The sequence below is a fragment of the Anser anser genome (genome assembly GCF_964211835.1).
Source record: "Anser anser genome assembly, chromosome: 17".
Classification (NCBI taxonomy): domain Eukaryota; kingdom Metazoa; phylum Chordata; class Aves; order Anseriformes; family Anatidae; genus Anser; species Anser anser.
Genome location: NC_139738.1, coordinates 2,135,345 through 2,158,952, shown reverse-complemented (window position 1 = coordinate 2,158,952; position 23,608 = coordinate 2,135,345). Strand labels below are relative to the sequence as shown.

At 42.3% G+C, this 23,608-nt stretch overlaps 2 protein-coding genes across 4 annotated transcripts in view; one reads left to right on the top strand and one right to left on the bottom strand.

Annotated features, from left to right (window-relative positions):
• The window catches only part of SKI (SKI proto-oncogene), a 135,793-nt gene extending 121,993 nt beyond the window's left edge, over window positions 1-13,800 (top strand). For all 3 annotated transcript variants that reach the window (XM_083802333.1, XM_083802334.1, XM_083802332.1), the window contains 4 exons: window positions 1,370-1,632; window positions 2,615-2,916; window positions 4,938-5,168; window positions 8,871-13,800. In XM_083802333.1, coding sequence (XP_083658459.1) covers window positions 1,370-1,632; window positions 2,615-2,916; window positions 4,938-5,168; window positions 8,871-9,059 — 985 coding nt within the window. In that variant the 3' untranslated portion in view covers window positions 9,060-13,800. The remainder of the gene's footprint in view (window positions 1-1,369; window positions 1,633-2,614; window positions 2,917-4,937; window positions 5,169-8,870) is intronic.
• The window catches only part of LOC310882940 (uncharacterized protein), a gene marked incomplete at its 5' end in the record, with an annotated part of 146,725 nt that continues 134,194 nt past the window's right edge, over window positions 11,078-23,608 (bottom strand). The window contains 4 exon segments of the mRNA XM_083802429.1: window positions 11,078-14,410; window positions 17,423-17,545; window positions 19,066-19,156; window positions 19,343-19,598.

Genomic DNA, 23,608 nt, shown 5'->3' with positions numbered 1-23,608 from the left:
GGCCTCGCTGTTTACAGGAAGATCGAGTTATTCTCTTGGGGCAGGTGGCCAGGGACCAGGCAGCCATTTCCAGGCAACTGCTGCCTGGTAGCTGCAGCAGCTCTGCAGCACGGGCCTGGCAGCACGCTGCCAGCAGAGCCGCGGCTGGGCCCTCTCCTGTGCCTGCAACAGCAGAGGAGGGCAGAGGACTGGAAGGACAGGGGGCTACCCGTCCTCTCCTGGTGGGAAGTGGTCCCGGGGGTCATGGCACAGCAGTGGAAAACTCCTCAGGCTGCGGGACCCATCAAAGAGCTGATGCTGTTAGCCAGATTCTGCTCTTCAGTAGCGACATGATTAAACTGGTACCGGAATGAGTCACTGCCCCCATAGGTGGGGCTGCTGGTGTCACAGAGCGGAAAGTGTCAGGGCAATCTGTTCGGCCTGAAAAATCTTCCTGCCAGGTTTCTGCCTAAGGGTAATGGTTTCTTTGGAAAGTTTGACTGAAGTGGCCAGGTGTTTTAGTGGGTGTTAGGGAGAACACGTTCTGCTGCCCTGATGAACAAGTTCTTAGAAGTCTCGGGGACTGACTTTTCTGATTTGTTTAAAAAAAAAAAAAAGCTTCCCATCATATCCTTGCTTTTAAACAGATTTTTTAAAGTAGGTCAGGAGAGAAGGGTGAGAAGGGTTAAACTGGTGTAAGAGTATGCCTCTGGCCAACTTAAGTCTTGGGATAAAAACTGCTTCAACAGTTTCAGGAGAAGTTTTAATGTATGATTAAGGGTACATCATATTGTGGATGTTGAATCAAAGTTGCAAAGGCAGTCTTTGATCTGTACTTTGTAAAATTCTGTGTATTTGACAATACAAATTGCTGTTCTTTAACATAGTTGTTTTTAAGTGCGACTTCACGTATCTGCACTCAGATGCATTCTGTGTCAAGAAAATACAGATACTCAAGAATATGCTTTTTGCACTCCTGTGGCCTTTCTTAAGGAAGTGCTGTTTCCAAGTTTACAAAATATTTGTGGACAGACAGAACTAAAGAAGTCTGACTAGGAAAATCAATAATGCATGAAGATCGTGAGGAAACAGCATAATAATTTTTAGACTCAGGATCTAATCTGTTTGGTGCCCTTAGAATACGTGGTACTTCAAATGCGATCCCTCCTGAATTGGATGGAAATTAGCAGTATAAATCATTTCCACAGTTAAGTGAGTGCATAATGCTTAAGAAATACATAACCAGATTCTTAGCTGGTGCAAATCGATCACTGTCACTCCGTAAGTGTCCTGTGTCTTGCAGTTTCAGTGTAGCACATGGATTGGGAAGCGTTTTAAAGCCAAGAATATGACCCTATTCTCCTTCCTTTTGCCTCCCTCTCTCCAACAGTTTTTACTCCTACAAAAGCTTTGAGAATGCTGTGGCCCCCAATGTGGCACTCGCACCTCCAGCCCAACAGAAAATTGTGAGCAACCCCCCCTGTGCCACAGTAGTGTCGCGGAGCAGTGAGCCGCTGAGCAGCACCGTCCAGCCGCGGAAAAGAAAACTTGCTGCAGAGAACCCAACTATCCCAGAACCAGTGGCCACTGTTACTGCCCCTGAAGAGGATAAGGAATCAGAAGCAGAAATTGAAGTAGAAACCAGGGAAGAATGTAAGTGACAGTCACACCTGCTTTTATTTTGTTTTATTTGTGCTGGATTTTCCGTAGTAATACACAGGAGTTAGATACCGAACTTATGTTGTGTTTAAACGTAATGCTGGAAGCCTAATACCTTCATGGCATGTAAAATGCAGTCTTTAGGAGTGATGAAAAATAAGATTGGGGCATATGTTGAGGGGGTGTTTTCTTGGGAGAGGAACAGAGGTGCCTCAACAAAAAGAAGCACCTGAACCACAAATGTCCACAAACCTGGAGGCTTTCATTAAAGCAGATAGCCTTTCATTAAAGCAGGTAAGTGTTGTGCAGAGGCGGACATAATGGTTGTTGTTCATAGAAAAATAGTGAAGCTTTGCTATCTGATCAAGAGCTCTCTTTAAAGACTTTTGTGGGCTATGCACAAGTAGCCCATAGCAATTCCAGAACGCACACACTCGCACACAATTTTCCGTCAGGCAGAGAATGTGCTCGGTTTCAGTATTGCGTCCATGGAGTTGAATGCACAAAGCAGAGATCAAGAGTCAGTTTGTTCTTAGACAGTATTCACACCTTGGGCTGCTCAGCGAAAGATGAAGATACTGCTGTCACCTCATTAAGTCACTTAGAAACTGCTGCTGCTGGCTTCCTTACTTGCTACATGGCGTTTATGCAAAAAGAGAAACTTTACCCACTGAAAACATCAGGCTCACGCAGGTTTCCACGAAGGAACTGGTTTCTTTATACACACAGAGAAAACACTGTTTGTGACATAAATCCCAAAGTCACAACTCAGGCAAATTGTAAGGTGGTCCCGTAAGTTAATCAGGTTTGCATTGTCATCACATTTCAGGTGTCAAAGTATAAAATAAGTATTTCCTTTCTTCCATTTTTTCGTTAATTATTGAATGTCTCCTCTTTAGAAAAGGGCCTCAGCATATTTTAAGTTATATTTGTTTTATACATTTTTTGATTAATTTTAGATATTTCTATTTTTCAGTCACCTCCTCCTTATCCTCGCTCTCCTCCCCATCCTTTACTTCATCCAGCTCTGCAAAGGACATGAGCTCACCTGGGATGCAAGCCCCAGTCACAGTCAACAGTTCATATGAGGTTGCAACACATTCTGACTCTCACAGCAGTGGGTTGGAAGCTGAGCTGGAGCACCTAAGGCAGGCCCTGGACAGTGGCCTAGATACAAAAGAAGCCAAAGAAAAATTCCTTCATGAAGTTGTTAAAATGAGAGTGAAGCAGGAAGAGAAGCTAAATGCTGCCTTGCAAGCCAAACGCAGCCTACATCAGGTAATGTCGCAGAATAGCTTTGTTATCACTGTCTGCAGATTCTCTTCCAGATAGAAACCATTAGGTAGTCTCACGGTTAAAAAAATGCCTTATTTTTCCCAAATAGCAACAGCCTTTACTGGAGAACTGTTGGTAAATTCATCTGGGAAACTGAAGTATGCAGGAACCATTCTTACATTTTTTTTAAGCTTGTCACCTGTTTTTCCTTTAGGGTCTAAGTCCATGGTTACCAAAATCAACATCTATTACTGAAAAAAAAATCTTCTATTCCAGCACAGTTTATTTTATTTTAACTTCACTGAACTAGAAACGTTCCTGTCCTCATGGAGGCTTTATTTGCAGTTTAAAAGATTTTTAAAAATCCTGATATTGCCCAGCTGCTGGAGGGAAGGTATCCTTGGGACAGAGACACTTGCAGAAGCTCTGGTGAAGAGTCTACAAGTCTTACTAAGCTTTCCACTGGCCTTGGTGTGTGCAGAGTGCCCGGTCCTGGGGAGCGGAGCGAAGGGCAGTGGCTCAGGGGTGGGATTTGTGTACCCCCGGTCCCAGAGAACGGCGGCTGAGAGCTGTCTTCAACTGAGCTGCCCTTCTTGTCATCTTGACCAAATTGCTTCGTTCCCTCATGTTTCAGTAAATTTGTTTAATTTTGTGTATTTAAAAGTACAGCTAAATATTTCTAAGTAGTGTGTATACTTAAAGCTAATTGTCAAACGTGTGAACTAAGTAAACAGCACAAGTTCAAAGTAAAATAGGAATCACAGGGGGTAGGTGATGAAGCAGCAGAATTGAGCACTGGGGCATTAAATCCAGCAACATGGCACAAGGAGAGGGAATGTGGTATCGCTGTCAGTTTCCAGTTGGGCAGCTGTGGGTTTCCAGTTGCACGTCCAGAGAAAGTACATGTGTGCAGGCTTCCAGAGGCAGGGCTGAGCTAACAATGGCCTGGCTAGGAAGCGAGATTGTCAAAAGAGTGAATTTCCCATGACCCGACTGCAGTGTTACTTAACAGAAACATGCTGCCGTGAGGGTTTGTGTCTGACAGAGAGGAAATGCTGCTTCTGGAAAAAAAAAAAAGAGAAAAAAAAAAAGAACTTTAGTTTCTAATTTAACCATTTAGGAGACAGACCTTCAGTCAGCCATGTTTTTCAAAGCATAGTGTTGAACCTGTCTTTTCATGTCAACTTTTTAACAACTTCGGAGTTTCTTCCTTTGTCCCGTTAGTCTCCCTGTCATTATCACTCCCACTAATGGCTCCCCTGGGACGGGATTTCACGGCAGCAGTTCCTATTAAGAACCTGGACAGTGAGAGGCGGCCCTTTCCAGAGCAAAGCATGGTTTCGATTTAGCTTAAGGTTTTAGCCTGCAGTTTCCCAAATGTCACAGAGCAGCACGCTGGCTGGCTGCCAGGAGACCTAGGACTGCACACAGCTTACCTACAGCAGAACAAATTTCCTTAGAAAGAATATATACGATTGGTGTTTTCTCATACTTGCCTTAAGTGTTCTTTTGGGGGGCTTCGTAAGATGGAGCTGCTTATTGATTTCTTCAGCAAGTGATAACCTGTCCTGTTCGGCTTTGCTGTGCACAAAGGGCATCCACAAATGGCATCTATCTGCACATGGTGCGTCTCCAGGTCAAGAAGCGCAGGCATTGCAGTTGGTTTGTTTGAAACCTCGAGCTAGTGTGCAGCAGCAGGTTGCTGGTAGCTGTCTCCAAATCCAGTTCATCTTTATTCAGTCACAGATGGTCACAGCTATTTTGCTTGACAAAGCAAAATGTGGATGCAGCACAGCTTTTTATTATCCAAGAATTCAGGGTATGTATCTTGGGCATAGGATCTCCTGTTGATTTACAGGAGAAAAGCTTCAGAAAGTTTAGAGCGAGGTTTAGACATGAGCCGTGGTGTTAACCAACGGGAGGGAGGGCTTCAGTTTGGATCGCTTCTTTTGCGGTTCTGTGCCCTTGCACTGATGCTGCCCCTGCGCCTCCGTTCTCACAAGTTTACTGCTTGTGTCTTCTAGGAGCTGGAGTTCCTACGAGTGGCTAAGAAGGAGAAACTGAGAGAAGCAACAGAGGCGAAGCGCAACTTAAGGAAAGAGATTGAACGTCTGAGAGCTGAGAATGAGAAGAAAATGAAGGAAGCCAATGAGTCTCGGATACGGCTAAAGAGGGAACTGGAACAAGCCAGGCAGATCCGAGTTTGTGACAAGGGCTGTGAAGCAGGCAGGCTTCGGGCCAAGTACTCTGCCCAGGTAAGACCTGAACGCGGAAAGCTAACGGCACGTCAGCGTACGGCTTCGGCAGTTTTCAGGGGTAGTTCCAGTGTCTGTTTTTCCTTGTTTGCCAGTGGCCTCATTTTGTCTAATTTGATGAAGTCCAACTCCTCTCTATAGAATTTCTGTGCCCCCATTGTGTCAGTTCACAGCCCTAGTCCTAATTGCAGGGTTTACTAACATGCCTGCCCTTCGGCACCTGTGGCAGTCCCCCAGCTCTGCCCAGAACTTCGCACGTTTGTCAGATGAAAGTCACCATTTACAGGGAACTCAGACAAGTGCCAGACGTGATTTCTGTTCCACTAATACTCTGTTGGCCATGCCAGCGTATGGGGATCCATTTCAATACTATAAATAATAGACAGAGTCACTTTACCTGACCGTATTTTTCATAAAGGTCAAGCCAGACCTGCAGGAACTACTCAAGACAGGAGAAGGAGGCAGGGCCCATCAGTAAGCAAGCTGCAGTGCCGGGCCGGAGTGCTGTCAGGGCTGTACAGCCCCAAAACAGCAAGTGTCAGGTCTAGGAAACCTTCCAGTGTGAGCCCAGTGACAAAGTTCTAGGAATGCAGGAACATGTCAGTACATGCGACATGGTGCTTTAGGCTTTCAAACTAAAAATCCCTCCCCACCCTCTCTGCATCAGGTTCTCATGTAAGATTTTTCAGCTTATTTAAACTAACCAAACTTATTTAAACTAACCAAAGCCCACCCCAAAGCCGACCCCAGAGCTCAGGCTGTGTGTCCTTAAGCTGCCTTGCTGTGCCCTGGCGTTGCAGGGCATGCGGGTGCAAGGCATCCACTGCTCCAAGCCCCTGAAATGACCCAGCGTAACAGGCTGAGTCGAGAGCAGGATGGCAGCCTCCTGGATTTCCGTGAGAAACAGCCCTGAGGAGCAATCCATCGCATGCCCTGCCTTCCCCTTCCTCCAATAAAACGGTCCCAGCTGCCCAGTAATGCATTTCCTATAAAAAGGGCACAGTCCCATGCCCATTGTTAACCCCTGAAACGAGACCTCCTCTGTGGAGGGGGGCTCCTGAGCAGCCCTTCTCCTTTCCTTGCTGTATCTGCCTCCCCTGTAGGCTTGCTCTGACCTGCTCCCACCTAAATAGCCCTCTGCCAGACCACTGGTTCCCCATCACTGGTTCCCGAACTGAAAGCTTGGCTGAGAAATGCTTAAGTAAAAGGCATGGGCCAGAAGGAGTTAGCAACAGAAGGTCTCTGAAAAATGGGGCTTGCTTGCTTAAATTTAAACTCCTGCAGGCAGAGATGTGTGCCACTGAGATGCAAATGCCACAGAGGTATCGTGCATTTGCAAGGGGATTAACTTGCCTGGTGTAACTACCTGAATTAATGTTAAAGGGAATTCTTGCAGCCCGCACTCACTACAGCAGCTGCTCTGCCACGCGTGCTGGTACGTACACGTGCGTTAGGAGCTGCTACACCTAGAGCATAAGCTGCAAATACTTGATGTGGTTACTTTAAGGAAGGAGGAAAAAGGAAAAGAAAAAGCAATAGAAATCAGAAATCCTTTTAACCCCAGGCTCTCAATAACGGGAAGGGGAGTGGTCCGCTTGTTACCACTATGAGACATGGCTAACCAGGAGACCAGAAGCAGGAAATGATGTGGGCTTCCTCTCTAGCATCACAGGATGTCTCACTGATAAGAGGTGTCCAGACTAAACATAACCAGAGTGAGAGCTGCTCTACGGGGCGTTACCTGCAGTTGACTTCTACTTTAGCCAAAAAAACCCACAACCAACCAACAACCAACCAAAAAAAAAAACAGGGCAACAAGTGCAGATAAATGTGGACTCCATATACACCGAATAGAGCTTTACAACCCTGCAGGTTGCTGCATGAAAGGGGCATGAAATAGGCATGGAAGTTGTGACAGTGGGGATGTTCAGTCCCCTACTACATTCCCTTCCTTGGGCGGGAGTAAATGCTAAAAGTAAAGTAAAAGGCTAAAACCAGAATTCCAGGAGCTGACTGTGCGGCGGTTTTGGCTTTCCTAAGGACCAGGGATATTTGCAACATTGCCTGCAGGGTCCTGTTGGATGTCTGTCACTGGCTGTCCTAGCACCAGAGTGCAGTGCAGGCAGGAGAGATAAAGCAGTGCTGTGCTTGAGCAAAATATTACAGAGCACCTAATGTTTCAGGGTCTGGAATAAACAGGCATTGAGCAGCTTCCTCAGAGAGTTCTGCACAGCTCTTCATAGAAAAATACTGTGGGTAACTAACAGCAAAGACTGAATTTTACAAGAAGTCAATATGATTTCCAAAGTTATGTTAGATGTTTTAAAATAAGGCTTTGTACATCTTTTTATCTTAACTCTACTTTGGCAAATACATACAGGAAGTTTGTCACGTACTTGTATTGTGCTCGTCACTTGTTGGTACTTTTGAGGAAACCACAATTCTTCAGACAGGCTTAGTCTGGGAGACAGCATCAGGCATACGAGGAAATAAGGCAATAAATTGAGGTTTGTACAGCTCTTTGTGCAAGCTGAACCTGTTAGCTGGTGACTTGTAATTGAGCAGTGCTGTGGGTTAGGCCTCGCGCTCATTTCATCTTGGCACTAAGACCCAAATAGGCATGGGGGGGGTAGGGAAGTCTTCATTTTATCCCAAAACATGAGAGTTTTCCTTTCTTTTGTTAAATGGCAGTTTCTGGTAACTGCTCATCTTACCCGTTGGTGGCCTAAAATTGTGTAGTTCAAAAAGGTGCCATTTTTTTTTCTTTGTGTTTATTCATCCCTCAGTACTGGGGCTTTTCTCTGCCTTTGTTATCAGTAAGCGACAAACGGGAAGCTCGCCTTCTGAGGCCTGTGGGGAGGCTGAAGGCGTCTGCGTGTCCTGTTGTGAGCTGGAACAGGGCTGTGAGAGCTCACCAAGCGACCCCATCTAAGGGTATTGGGAACAGGGAGTTCTTCGAGGCCTTGTCTGTGCAAAGTTACTGCACACTGGGACGTGTTCCACCCCATGCCTACCCTAAAAGTCCAGCTTTGTACGGCTGAATTGAAACAGTGCGAATTTTAGTCAAAATCAGTAAGGCGCCCGGGGCCGTCTTGCCTCCTTGCAGTCCCTCACAGGTGCTGTGGGAGATGGGAGGGGTCCTGGTCGTGGGAGGACATTACACTTGTGTTTGTTGGACATTACATGGCTGATGCAAGGGTCTTTTACACAGGCAACCAAGAATGGTTTTGGTCACTTGTATTAATAACCATTGTAAAATAGCTGAAAGTGAGTCACTGCCAGGGCAAATTTAGCTTCTACTTTACTTTGCTGAATTTGTGTCTGATAAAGAAGTAAGAGTAATGGTTGAAGACATATATCGATTAGAGTTTTAGGAAACCAAGGTACTCTTAAATATGTTTTCATTTTAAACCCCTCTCGTTCCTTTCTGGAGTTAGCCACCAGAAATATTTAAGAATTTCTAAGGTAAACGGTTCATGTAATGCACGTGGCTAATTGTACAGTCTTGCATGGAAAAAACGTGGGGAAAGAGAACTCCCGCCTCACCTCAATGTTGATAGTCTTCTGTCCGGCAGGCACTACAAGGCTTTATTACTCTTCTGGCTTTGTGTTAAGTACTAGTCTGTGTTTAAGTCTACAAAATCACAACGGAACTGAAATACTAAAGGCATTTATTATGTTTCTGCGTATGCTTTTCTCTAGATTGAGGACCTACAGGTTAAGCTTCAGCATGCAGAGGCTGACAGGGAGCAGCTCCGAGCTGACCTGATGCATGAGAGGGAGGCTCGAGAACACTTGGAAAAAGTAGTCAAGGAACTTCAGGAACAGCTGTGGCCTAAATCAAGCAGTCAACCCACCAGTGAAAACACAACGAGCAACATTGAGAACTAACTAGACAGCGCATCGTCTAATTCCTCTACAGAATGACATATATGCACAGTAAGGGAGGATGTGTGGGTACGTGTGTAAGTGCATGTGTGAGTAGTTGTGTCTTAGCACACAGAGCTATGAATATGGATTCTTATTAGTTGGAAGGCAAACGTTACTCTTTATAACAGAAGCACTGAATTACGCCTCTTTTTTTTTTCCAATCCATATAGCACAACATCTTACTGTGCCTATAAAACACAAAGTGTTTATAAACAAAATACTTTTAAGTCCACAGCAAATTTTCTACTGGCAAACTCCAAGCAAGCAGCATCGTCCAACTAAAATCAGAGTGAAAGGCAAGCATGGCAGTGTTTTTATGTTGCCCTTCTGCCTGTTGGAACATTTTGGAATTTAAAAACAAACTTTTGTTATAAGCTATTTAAAATAATTCATTACACAGACTTGGTATTAAAAATTAACAAGATTTTTTATAATGAACCTTTGAAAGCAAAACAAAAAACCTTCGATGCACAATTTTTAATGACTTGTTAAAGGCTTTGGGATTCTTCATGTAGAAGCCCTCTGGTGATGATGCCATTTCATTAGCAGTTTTCCAGCCATCTAGGAAGCCATCACAGTTTTAATCCTGTCCTGTGCTTGTATGAGAATTTCAGAGTGCTTTTCCAAGTTGATTTTTTTCCTTAGAAACAATTACCTTCATTTCCTGTCCTGAACACAAGAAGAAAGGAAGATGCAGGATTGTAAGGGTTGGGGGGAGGGCGGGAAGAGAAGATGTACGCTTTAGAATTACAAACCCAGCCTTACAGACTTCAGTGTTTGCAAATCATGCCATATTTTCTAAAGACATCTTCATTAATCGATGTGTTCAAAGACTCACTTCATCCAAGAGCCACTTCAGCTTTAGGAAAAGAAAGAATGAAATAAAGGAAGGAAATGGATGATCTGTTAAGTCGGTTGAGAAATAAAGCAGAAGACACGTGTTTCGAAGTCATTCTGAAATCTTTACTTCAGCTTTCAGTTTTCTGGAAAACTCATCTTTGTTGCACCATCTTACCATAAAATTCAGTATTTACCTGCTTTTATTCTGAACTGTTTGTCAGGATTTCTGTGCCCAAGGAGAGTGCAACATCGCATTATTGGATACTACAGAAAAGAGAAACAACATTTTTGCTGCTGTGAATAAGCCTACATCTTTTTTAAAAGAAAAACTTTTGTTTTTAAAAAAAGAAATTACTTTAATTTTGGGATCCAAGCCGCAGCCCCGGAATAAAAATGCAGCATGCCATCACTTTGTCTTATTATTATTGTTGTTGTTGTTGTTGTTAATATTTTTTTTAAACTGCACTTTGTCAGAATCTTACTCTGCATTTTATTCCATATTTTCAAAGTTTACAAGTTAAGCATTCTAGATTCTACCCTGCAGATGTTAACATCATCCACACGATTTTCCACCACGTGACACCTTGCGCCATCATTTACATTTATGCAAAGCGCGTGCTCGGCGGGTACGGAATGCCACCAAATACAAAGTCACCAGACCAGCGCACTACTGGTTGCGTTTTAAACCTGTTTTGCATGGCTGTGTAACAGGAGTTGGGAAGCAGCAGAGATGCTCCCAGAAGTGCTTATCAAATAAAGTTGGTGCTTTACTGAACAAGAGAAAAGTTATTTTCACCCACAAACACTCACCTCTTACATACTCGAGCTTATCAGCATAAAGTGAAAATTTGATCTGGGGCTGCAGATGTGCCTTCCAGCTCATTTTTCCTCTCAGCATCTTATATAGGCAATGCTGACACTTTTTTTTTTTTTAACCTTAAAGAATAAAAAGAAAAAAAAATATAAAACCCTATGCATCATCATACCCAGAAGTTATTCTAAACAAAGAAATGTATTTCCAGTAATCTTTATTTGCTTTTGGACATTAATACAAACTATGTAAGCTTAAAAATTATTTCCCAGTAGACAGAAAGCGGCTTCCAATCCTAAAATTATAGTATTTACTTACAGTACATTAGTTTTGTTTTTTTTTTTTTTAAACAAGAGCTGTTTGCTTGAAACCATTATAATAACCATTATAATAACTGTGAGCATTAACAAAGAAGTTCATATATATGTTTTAGGTACAAAAAGACGAAATACGAAACGCGTAGGATTACTGGGACAATGTAGAACTGTCGGGAGCAAGAAACAGTTACACCAAGTAAATTACGTGAACCTGTCCGTTTGTACAGGGCTTGCCCTGTGTGTTTGGGATGCTGGAGACTGAGGCTAGATGCAGATCTCCTCCTCTAAAGTGCAATGCAAAAGGATTTTTGATTATGCTTAGGCAGTGTTGTTTTTTTTTTAATGTGGGATTTTTTTTTTCTTTTTTTGGTTCTTTGTATGTTTTTTTTTCTGCGATTATTAAATCATATGCATGGAATTAAAATCTCTGCCATACGTATATTCATTAATGGGCATTATTACTGTCTTATGTAAAGGGTTTATTTTGTTATGCAGTATGCATAAAAAAATGTTCTCAGCCTTATGATTTCCAGATTTGTATTATTCACTTATTTCTTCAAGGGAAACTAAACAATTTTAGCTTTAGTTGATCATTGTGCATTTCAAGTTTCCTATTTGCTATGTTTTACTGCCACATTAAGAAATTACACATAGAACAAATCTATTCCCACACCCACCGTCAGCTTCCTTGAAACTGTCTTTTTTAATGGTGTTCATTTTTTCCCCCAGCCTTTGATTGCATCTCTCCCCTTACAACTCAACAAAAAATGGCAGCACGTCCAGCTCCATTTGTTGTTGTGTTTTTTTAACAGACGCGACCCCCTTACCTGTGGCACAACATAGGTGTTCTTTCACGTGGCTGAGGGAGCGTACTCACTCGCAGTCTCAGTCGCTTCTGTGCATATGATGCTTTTATCCTCCAAAATGAATTCTGCATTTTTTTTTTCAATAGGAAAAAAATTGCTAAGACTATTTACTGTTCTTTAACTGTCAAACAACCACCACCACCTCTGTGTCACCCATAAATGGGGTGAGACATTTCAGGAAAGATTTTTCCAAAATGAAGTTACTTATTGTTATAAAAAAACATTTTCTTCTTTTGCCATGCATTGTGATAATTCTGCTAAGTACAACATATGAGTGGAAACATCCTAGTAAAACATGTCTCTATAGATTAAGGTTTAATAATCAGTGTGATTAAAAAAGGTGCAAGAAAACTGGTAAAAACCTTCTACACCAGCAGTGAATTGACAGGAGAGTTTCACAGGATAGGAATCTGTCTTAAATCATTTTGTGACCTTCCTAAGTATATGTTAACAACAAACTCTTAATTATTTCTGCAGAATATATAATTTATTTTTAATTCAGAATTTCTGTGCATGTAATTTATTTTAAAATAATTTTCTCAGCATAAAGCCATAGAGACACTAATTCTAGAAAATGTCTGTCAAAAAGGTGGGAATCTTTAGAGTAAAAATTCTGTGAAGGTGCTTGAGGTGAGGGAGTTCTGTGTGTAATTTCTGTGCCTGCTACACTTCAGTAAAACACTTGTTAGCCCTTTCAGATGGAATTGCTCTTCTTTTGACTTACTGTTGAGTCCCTGCTGCATTCCAGTTGCACTCCAACCCGTGAGTGTAGGAATTGTAAAGTCATATCTTCTCATTTCATTTGCTCTTTAGTTTCCTTTAAGAAGTTAAAAGGGAGAAGAGGTGTTTCATACAGGCTGTTGACTCTCCCTGTACTTAAAAAATATATTACTTGTATATTCAGTTTAATTACTCATTGTTTCTATTACTGAAAGAAGACTTAACGAAGGGAAAAAAACCAACAGCAATAACATTCATATCTATGGAGCAGCTAACTAGTATAACATAATATTCTGCTTTTCAAACAGAACTAGCCAATGTAAAAAAAAAAGTTAACAGTAAATTCAACATGTAAATACTTTTTTTCATTTTACACTGTTGTATTATAAGTGTATATGGTGTTTACTTTTTCAAAACTCTTTCTTACCTGGTAGTTGTCTTGTTTTATGAGTTGTGTTTTTAACTAAGACGAATCTTTGCTGTCTGTTAGGAAAAACAAAACAAAACAAAAAATCTTTTTGCAAGTTTTAAATGTGGGTTAACCTTTCTCCATCATTTGCATTTTATTTGTCCATATTTTCACTGTAAAGTATTTTATTACCAAAAGGTTGATTTTTCTTTCCATTCTGCCCTCTCATCAGTCCAGGTGTTTTAGAGAGAAGTTTCTGTTGGTTTGTTTTTTGTTGTTTTTCTTTTTGTTGTTCATTTTTTAATCAAAAGAAATCACAGAAATGACATTTTTTCAATTGAAGAAAAATAAATCTTTACATTTATAATAGCCAATAGCATTTCAGCACATTTTTGTTATCCTGGTCTCTCCTATGCTGCTGCTAATGACAATATTATGACTTACTCTACTATTCTAGAACTATTTTTATGTAAGTAATGTATGCTTTCTTGTTTATAAATGCCTGATTTAAAAAAATAAGAAAAAAGCTTGGCATATTTATCTATTTCGCTGTGTACCTTGATAGTCCTTTTCCACTCCCTTTTCCACATCCCCTCCCCTTGAAGCAGATAATATTGTAAAATAAAGGACTTTATGAGATTATGTATGAAAATAGCTATGCTTATATACCACAGTGACTGAATGTACAGTGTATAGACGCATTACCTAAAATAAAATTGTTTGTCCAGAAAAAAATAAATAGATATGCTATGGTTTTTGAGTTTTCTATGCTTGCAGCTGTGCCCTAATTGTTCAGGACAAGCAAATGCCAGAGACCTCACAGGTATATGAAAAGGTGCTAGGTGCCTCTGTTTGAAAAGTCAAGCCTTCTCAAAGTATTTGAATTTAAACACCGCAAGCTAACAGAAACTCTGCTCTGCATGTGCACACAGGTAGCTAATTTGTAGTCATTTCCCTTGAGTTAATTTCCCAGGTGACATGAGTGTATTTACCTAAAGCACCAACAGAGGAAATAGCGCTAATACCAAACCCTGCCTTGCTTCGGTGCTGGGAAGCTGCCAGTGCCAGCTGCACGTTCTTCCAAGGATGGCTTAAACCCCGCAGAGGAAAAAGGTGCTCGGCATCCGCAATGCCATCGGCGATGGCAGCTGACCACAAGGCCGGGGGTGGTGGACTCGGGACACTGGAACCTCCTCGAGACCTCTAAGGCTGGGTGCTCGGCTCTGCCAGCTGCAGCCTGGTGGTGACGGAGGCGTGGAAGTGCTCGGGGCTGAGCCGCCGCAGCCGCCCTCTGCTTTTCCTCCACAGGCTTCCCTCCAGGGGTGTTGCGTGGGGCCACTCTTATGTAGCTATGTAGGAACAGAGAGAAACCTTGTGACTAACGTCGGCCAGATGTCGCCACGTGGCATGTGCCACCTCACAAGTTTGATGACAGAACACTTTATTATTACGTGCTAATAATACTCTATGTATATTTGCTGCCTGCATGTAGTCACATCCTATAAAATAGCTAACCCATTTTAGCTCGCAAGCCAAGTTCCTACGTTCCAGTTTTGAGATCATGCAACTTAGCCACGTAGTCATCTGCTAAATGCACACCCACACACCCCCTAAAACCAACAAAAAACATTTTGCCTATAGGTGGAAGTAGCATTAAATTGTCTTAGATGTTGGAAGGAAGCTCACATTTCCTGCCATGGTTTATCTCTTCTGGCACACCAAAAAAAAAATAATAAAATCCAACTTTTACTGCCTTCATCGGTCTCAGGCACACAACCAACCTGCGGCTGGGCATTAAAAACACGGCACCTTTTTCATGTTGTTTCCCAGCCAGCCTAGTAATGAGGCTCTCTTAAGGCATCATTTAAACAGACAATTGTTTTCAGGTCTGCATGTGCCCGTACTGTAAGGAGAAAGTCATTTAATTGGAAACAATGCGTACCTCTTCGTGGGGAAATTTTAACAATGAATTAAGTCAAATTTATTTCAAATAGCGAGAGGTGTAAGCATATAAAAGTTTGTACCAGGTCAAAGAGAAAGAAATACAACGGGGAAAAATGCAAAAAGCAGATGGAAACATATGTTAAAGTAATTCTCTCATGGTTTTCTGAGAAATGGCTGCAGAATTTCCACAGCTCTGGTACATTTCTTAATGTGCCCTTGTAAAACAGTGGAAAAGCCAGAGAATGATCAAACAGAGCTTAAAAAAAAAAATCTATTTATTTCTGACTCATCCAGCCTTGTTTTCTAAGGTGTTGATTTATTTCCTGTTTCTACCACCTGGATATTAGCAGTGGGCATAACCAGCAATCATACTCCCAGCTCCTTAAAGAACTCACCAGCTCATTTTCTTAACGAGAAATAGTAGAATTCCTTCCTTTAGGAACATGGTGACAAACCTCAGCCTCATTTACCATCGTATTGCAAATCAGTAAATTAACCCAAATTCACATAGCCACAGATTAAAAGGGTTCTACTACCCTGCTAAAGAATACTTACTTCAAAAACGATCACGCAAGGCGCTAAAGCCAAGATACAGCATTTTCCAAACCAAGAAAATGGCTTCAAGCTCACCTAACACCCAGTGCTAAAACAGTTTCGCTGTGGGGTGATGTTTTGGACCACAGAAGCCCTTCCTTGCGGGAGAATGATTCCCCCACGGGAACGGGCTCTATTTTTGTTATTAAAGACAGAACTGCATCTGTACCAGTCCTGGGTTAGTGCTAGGTTGCCAATGCAGATAAGGACATAGCATTTACTTACACGGTTTTTCAAATGAATTTGGAAGTAAACCTTGTTTGTTTCAGTTTCTTTCTGAAGTTAGCTGAGGCTAACTTGGAAATAAGGCTTGGCCTCACATACGGAAATCTCAGATGTCTGTCTCCAGCCCTATTGGACACCTTCCTTATTCTTGGACTATCCCTGTGCAGCTCTCCCAAATTTATCTGGCTACTCTGTATTCTAGGAGCTTTCATTTTATTGACCTAGATTACAGGCACAAACACATGAAGCAAAACCCTGTGTATTTAATTTGTCTCCTTCACTTTTCTGTGCCCAAGACTTTTGGATGGAAGATGGATACTTAAGACAACTATGACATGCCCACAGAGCTTAAGGTGAATTTTGGCACTTGACCCAGCCCAAAAAACAAACAAACAAAACCACAATTCTTTCTTTCTTTCTTTTTTTTTTTTTTTACTAACTTGCTTATATATAGAAATGAAAATCATAGGAAAAACCCAAAGCTTCTATTTGCCAGCTACAGCTGTGTATCAAGGATGCCAGTTTAATTTGACATTGTAAATTAGGTGTTCAGAAGTGGTTTGTGAGTCTGAACAGACAGCTGGGAACATACTGAGAAGAATCATATTTTCCAAAGCCATTAAGTTAGGTGCCTGTCAGAGTTTCTTGCTGGGCAGCAAGAAACAGAGGTTCAAAACGCTCACTGTCACTCCTGAAAAGCTTTTCTTTTACTCCATTTTCCTTGTATATTCCTTTTGGCAACGTGCCTCTACCCATGCAACAGTTCAAGGGGTAGTGAGGACCTTTGCAACATTTCATCAACGCATCGCTTGAGATGCCCACTTGCACGTAAGAACCAGAGCAAGACTGCTCTCTACAATACAGGGCAAAATACAGATAGTGAGAAAGGGAAAATGAAGCAAATTCGTTGGGATTGCTTGTTCAATAACAATATGAGTTAATGGAAAATTACTTAGTCTGTTGCGTGGAGGTAGTTCTGTAGTAGATCTTATTAACTAACACGTTTTATTAAATCACAGAGCACTTGTGACCATTCGAGGAACCTGGCTGCCTAAAGCAGAGCTATGCACTGATGAGATAAGCCATCTCTCCTGGTGTTATTTGTCAAAGCAACTGATTTTCCTGCTACTCCATTACAGAAACAAAATATAAAACCAGATTTGGATTGATAATTCTGAATAGTCGAGGCTGAAAAGATTATTATATGTTCTGCCTCCAAGGAACTCTGAGTGCATCAACACCTATTGGTAGGAAAGACCAGTCAAACTGTCTTGGTTTTTTGATTAAGGGAATAACTGGGTTTTGAAAATTCTTAATTTAAGAACCAAAATACCGGGAGCCAATTAGACACAAACCTAGTGCCTCCACAAACAAACATGCAGTCACCTTGTCACTGCAGTGGTGCACTGAGTGTCAACACATTTTCTCTTTCTACACTCCCAGTGTAAGCTACACGGAAGGACCAACAGAGGAGGAAATGTTTTTGCATACGATGGCTGTCAAGTTGTTATGATGAGATATATTTTCTGCATTGCAAGAAGCCCTGCAGGTACGTGCACTGCTGACTGGCTGGAAGTGACCGTTATGCCCAGACCCACCTGCCAGCCCCGCTGTTCGCACGGCAGCGCGAGGTTGCCCAGCCTGGGCCCTGCAGGTCTTCAGAGTTCTCACCGGGAAGCTCAGAGCACAGTTAGCATCTCAGGCCAGCTCCCACAGGGAATCTGCGGGGTTGAAGAAGGAGCATGGTTGAGTAAGTCATAGGCCAGTCCACAACCAAAACCCAGGGCTCTTTTCATCCGGAGCACAATAAAAATATTTTGAGATCAATCAATGCTTTGAGTTCAGCTAAAGGTGGCAATGCACACAGAAACCTGACCCACAGAACTTGGTAGGCTTAAGCACCCCTTGAGCTCAACTTAATTTCACAGAGCAGAAACCGTTAAGAAGTCTAACAGAGGCCCTAGTCCCCTCCGTGACCAGTTCTCTACAAATACAGAGTTACGGTCCCCACCCCAAAGAGCTTTCATTCAAACAGGGGAGCAATGAGGGGAGTGGGGGAAAAAATCAATAGCGAAGTGAGATGAACCAACCCCAGCTCCAACTAGCTGCTAGAGATCAGAAATAAAAAATCAAATTTCCTGAGTCCTGAAGTACAGAAGTCTTCATGTCTTATTCAACAGGTTGTGCCATTCAGCCACCAGAAAAAACAAAGACACGCTCTCAGAGCCGCTGTGGTACACACCCTTAATTAACATCCTTGTGTGCAGGACAACTGAAAAAATGGCTCCAGAATATCAAAACCAGGATCAAAGTACACCTCGGCACCATGTCTCAGTCATTCCCATTTCACTGGAAGCAGCACCCCTTATTTATACCTTGCATGGAGCAAAGGGAAACCTTCACGCGAACATAGCGGGGTGGAGGTTTGATACAGAGTTTGGTAGAAATGATGAGAGCCCTCGTTACTGCCCGTGCTATCCAAGCCACGCTTTTTATGTGCTCCCATGTTCATTTGCTGAAAAGATATTAAAGAAATACATCTTGGCACATCTGCAAGGAAGGGATAAAACTTGCAGAAGATGATAGGAACCAGGGAAGCAGTAAAAACCCAGGAGTGTCACAGTTAATGATGATATGTGAGTAATCCAGTTATAAAGGCACTGTCAGTGGGAAGAGAGCACAAATATAATAAAACCCAGATGTATGACGTACACTCCAGTGGAATTTTTATTAGATGGCTTATGTGCACTTTAAGTATACCTGACTGCAATGCAAATTCCCACAGACTTGTATTTGGGAGGAAAAAAAGTTTCCACAGCTCTCTGTGCTGAACTGATTTAGTTGAATTGTTCTGTACAGTATCTGTGGGTTTTCTGGCTCATCTTTTTGGATTTACTTTTGTATTTGTTGTCCGCTGAGTCAGGTCCTTAATCTGCAAGCTTGAGAATTTCGTACTGTTAAATACTTCCCCTGAGCCTGTTCTGACCCAGCCATCTCAGTCCTCTGGCCCTTCTATCACTTATCACAAAGCACTAGTCTTGTATCTCCCATGGGTATGAACCTTAAAAAAACCCACCAAAACAACAACAATGTGCAGGACAAGAGGAAACCACAGAAAAGGTAGCTAACCTACATGGATCAAAGGAAAAATTAGGTTTTCTTGCTGCAAAGGTCAGATTTGTTAAAAAATCTGCTTATTTCTATAAATGCCTTAAGAAATATGAGCCCGAGCGATCGTTACCTCAGGAAGAACGCTGATGTTGTTAAGCATTCCTCAGTCTATGCCTTGGACTTCAACACTGCTTTGCAAAACAGGGAACCAGTAAGACGTTCTGTGAAGACATACAGAATTTATTTCACTTACCTTTCCAACCCATGAGGTAAGTGAAGTGACAAACTAATGAAAGCAGATGTATGAATGAAAGACAGAACACCAGAGCCCACAACAATGCGTGGCATTTCCTTTCACACTACAAACAAACAGGCAAGCAACCGAGCACAAACAAAGAATAAAGCACCATCTGTAGGCTGCGTCCTTGCCCTTGAACTCCAGACCTGTTGACTTTCAGTAAATATCAGTCCTGGATTACATTCTCTGTTGCATCAGTGCGCTGCCAGAAGGTTCACCACACACGTCTGTAAGCACTGGAGCTTTGCTAGCACTGCCACTGAAGTGTGCAGCTGCTGCGCCTCTGCTTCCATCACTGGAGTTGCCTTCTCTTCAATACTCCACATGTGAAAACCGGGACACGGTGAGTGGTGGGATGCTTTATGCTGCACCAAAAAAAGAGAAGGAACATGGAACGACACGTTAAGACCCCAGAAGACACAAGGTTCACAACTGGAACCAGTGCTATGAGGTTAAGTGTTCTGTACGTTACGTTCTGGACTCCTCCTGCCCATCCAAGCTCCACGGATGTTACTGGGAGTTTGGGCTGCCCAAGAAATCGCAGGTCAGCAGAAGCCAAGTGTGGCGCCCTCACCTGCCCTGCCCACGATCCGAGCTTGCTGTAAACAGATTCTTTAAGCTCTGACTCTCATTGTGTACAAAGCCGGGATCCCATGCTGCTTAATTCAATTTGGCAGATAACATTGGTGAAAGGCATTGATTTCTTCCCTCACTGCCTCTTTCTCTTCCATCAATTTTCCCAGATAAGAGGCCTGTGGCTCAGACACTGCTGGTGACGGATGCCTTGTAATTGCTTTGAATGGATTATCACCAGACATCTAGCAGGCATTTACAGTGCTATAGCTGTAATCAGAAACAGTCTCACCCAGTACAAGGACTGTGAGGAATAGACAGCTGTTCCTATTGCCTCTGCCCTGTCTCTCTGGTCTTACATCAAGCCTAACATCATTTATTTTTATTTTTATTACAGCGCTACCTAGGACATCCAGCTGAAACCAGGGTCCAGATGAGCTAAGTGCCACTCAGACCCCAAGAACCTCTCCCTGCTTCTGACAACGTATGGGTGAGCTTGGGCTGCAAGACGACTGCCCTCCCATCTTGTCCATCAACAAAGTTGTTGTTAGTTAGTGCCACGCCACACTGCCAGCCCTGGTTTTCACTCAGACCCTCACGCAGCGCCATGGCTTGGTCAGTCTGTGTGGAACACTTCCATGGAAATGGCACCTTGATCGGAGAGGTTTGCGTACCAAGTACAAACAGTGCGAGCTTCACACCTCCAGCCTTTAACCAAAAATCAATCCTACTTTGAAGCAAGTTTCATCTGACACGATGTTCCAGCTCAAAGCTCCCCCTGCTATCTTTGAAAACAACATGAAGTCTTTCTTGGAGCAAATTAAGAGTTACTGCCAGTCTGGTGCTTGCATCATCAGTGAGAACCCTTCCTGCACACCCCGCACCTCCGTGTCTAACGAAGGCCTCGTTTTACGCGATGCTAATTTCCCAGAACTCCAGGGAAGGATCCCTTCTAACGCTTCACGTGGGCTTGTCAAATGTGCAGAAGTTGACTAATGTAAGAAAAGACAGCTTTTTTTAAAAAACCATGTGACACAACAAAAATTAAGAAAATCCTTCACAATTTTTTGCACCTTGAAAACCCAAATGAAGGCGGGGAAGAGGGGGCAGTGGATTTGCAAGCGTACATGTACAAGCTGACTGTAGGGCTTGTGCAGCTGGGAGATAATGTGCTTTGCAGGTCATTGGCTCTTAAACACTGTGTTATCTCTCTGTAACATACACCTTGTTGTGTCTTACTGCTTAATTGCAGCCGATATGCAGGCCGTAATATTGCTTATCATTAGCCAGAGGATGACAATTACCATTTAAGATTAAACTATTTTCTTTTTTTCTTCAGCCAAGTCTCTGTATGACACTTCCTTAGCCCAAGAAAAGATTTGCACATGCAGAACAAATCCATATACTAATTGGTTATGTGCCCCTCATAATGATGTATAATTTCGGAAGCACGCATTGTGAACACCATGAGCAGTGCTCAAGACTGCACAGAGCCTCCCTGTCTGAACTCAGAGGGTCAGCTGGCTAGCTAGGGTTGCCTGAAAAACCCCAGAGAGCAAGACAGGCAGTGAAGTGTTGTGATCTCCTACACAGGCCAGGCTGCAGCCTGCTGACTGCCAAGAGCAGTGCCTCAACTTGCGTTTAGCTCAGTCCTTCCCTTTAGACATCACTTTTCAATGCACTTTCCATGCCATCAGCTTCACCCCTCTTCTTCACTCACGCCTGTTTTCTAAAAGGCTATATAACGTACTGGATACCACCTGTCTCACAGGCAGAGCAGCAGCTGGACGCATCCATCCTCCCATTCTCCTGCATCGTGATGCACTGCAGGAATGGGGGGTTTAGTTCAGCAGAACACTGAAGCATATACTTAATTTGGAAACAGTGTTTGATATATCCCAGAGGTTTTTGCTTTATCAGGGTTTTTGTTTCATAAATGGACATATTTAACAGAGATCCTGGTGTGGAGAAGTAGTTTGAAAGACTGGACTATTAATCAGCTAAAAACGGTGAGTCTGCTCAAGCTGACCCATCATTAAGTAGCTACACCTTTTTCAAGAAAAAGGGATGTGTTATTGTGCACACGAAGACTTAAAATTGCTCACAAATACTCTGCATTAAAATCCACAATGGCAATGGCCTGAAAGGAGATTTAACTACTGATCACCACAATAAAGCTTAAAGACTGAATAAGAACCGTGTTTCTATACCTCTACTAAGCATTTATGAGATTCCCTTCGAGCGAAGCCTTTAGCTCCTGAACATAAATGTGGTAACATAGTCGTGATGACTCTTTATGTCAGAGGTCAATGGTTTAAATCTCCTGTCCTGTAGTTTGTCAACTCCTGTTTATCCTATCCAGCACAGTGCAAGGGTACAGCATATAAATCTTCCAAAAATGTGTTTTGATCTTTCACCTACAGTACATTAAAAATAGCCCAGAGCAAGAGCTTTTAGCATTTTGTCATAGCAATTTCTCTGTCAAAAATGATAGATGGCCAGCTACATGGAAGGAGAATGAACCAACCCAGAGATAGGTAATGAAAAGGCCTGAATTACACCTCCAAGAAGGAAGAGTTTTACTCATGGTGGAAATCCCCACTTAGCTCACCCCACCGAGCCTATGTGTTGCAGCATGGAACATGTTGTAATACTCATCCAGCAAGACACTTCTTCCCTCCCTGCACATGTTGCTTTTAAACCTCATAGCAGTTTTGATAGCTCAGGCAAGAGTCTTGAGTTGTTTTGTTTCACAATATCCTAGCCTGATCTTCAGCAGAATGCCCATTTCAATTTCAATTAAAATATATATATATATATATATTTAAAGACAGGTGCTAATTTTCCCTCTCCAACATCATAAGAGCTTCAGCCGCTCAGCTTTTCTGAAAACCATCTCCCCAGAGTGTCTCAGGTTAAAAGCCAGAAGGTGAAAACGCTGAACAACACATCTTCCTCTACTAACCGTGCTGAGTTAGTCTGATAATAAACTTTGCAGCTCTGAATTCTAGGGATCTTCTGGTGCCCTTGCTGCAGTCAGAAGATGTATATCACCATTAGTAGAGCATGTAACACTTCATCACTACCAGTAAACAGAGAATCTTGACAGCAAACTATTCTGATCTATTACTGCTAGGTTATGGTTTCCCTCCTAGAAGAAAAATCACAGATTTATACACATTCATTTCCCCTAAGCTAATTTCAGATGCTTTTGACAAGGTGTTTAATACTGATTTTATTCTAAGTTTCTGGATTTTGTCTCATCAACACTTCGATGAAACCCTCCCAAGAAGACTTTTATTGTTGTTTACTATAATGCTTTTTTAAAGGAGCTGAACTAGTAAGAAAATGCTACAACATGTACCCAACTGTCATAAGCCTGCACAAAGAAGATTCCCTCTGCATTACGTACATTCATTAGCCAGGTGCAATAGTTGAGAGAATATTAATAGATCATCCAAAGAAGGACTTACCTGGCTGAAAGTTAATCTATTTTTCCAATATTATCAGTTGGTTTAATAAAAGATAGTGTCTATTACTGTAAGCTATGCTTCACCTGTATCTGTAGATCACCAAGCCACAATTACCAAAGTGGAATAGGTCTCTGAAGTATTTGTTCAGGAAATTAAAGCTTCCAAAGCTGCAGCTGCTTCCATATTTGTTCAGGATGATGCACACCTTCCTAGCAGCTTATAAAGAATGTAACATCTGTTTACCAGACACCTTTATGACATTCTACCTCTCTGAGTAGTGTGATAAGATTTAAAGAGTTATCATGTTAAATCTTGCAGAGGTGCTAAAT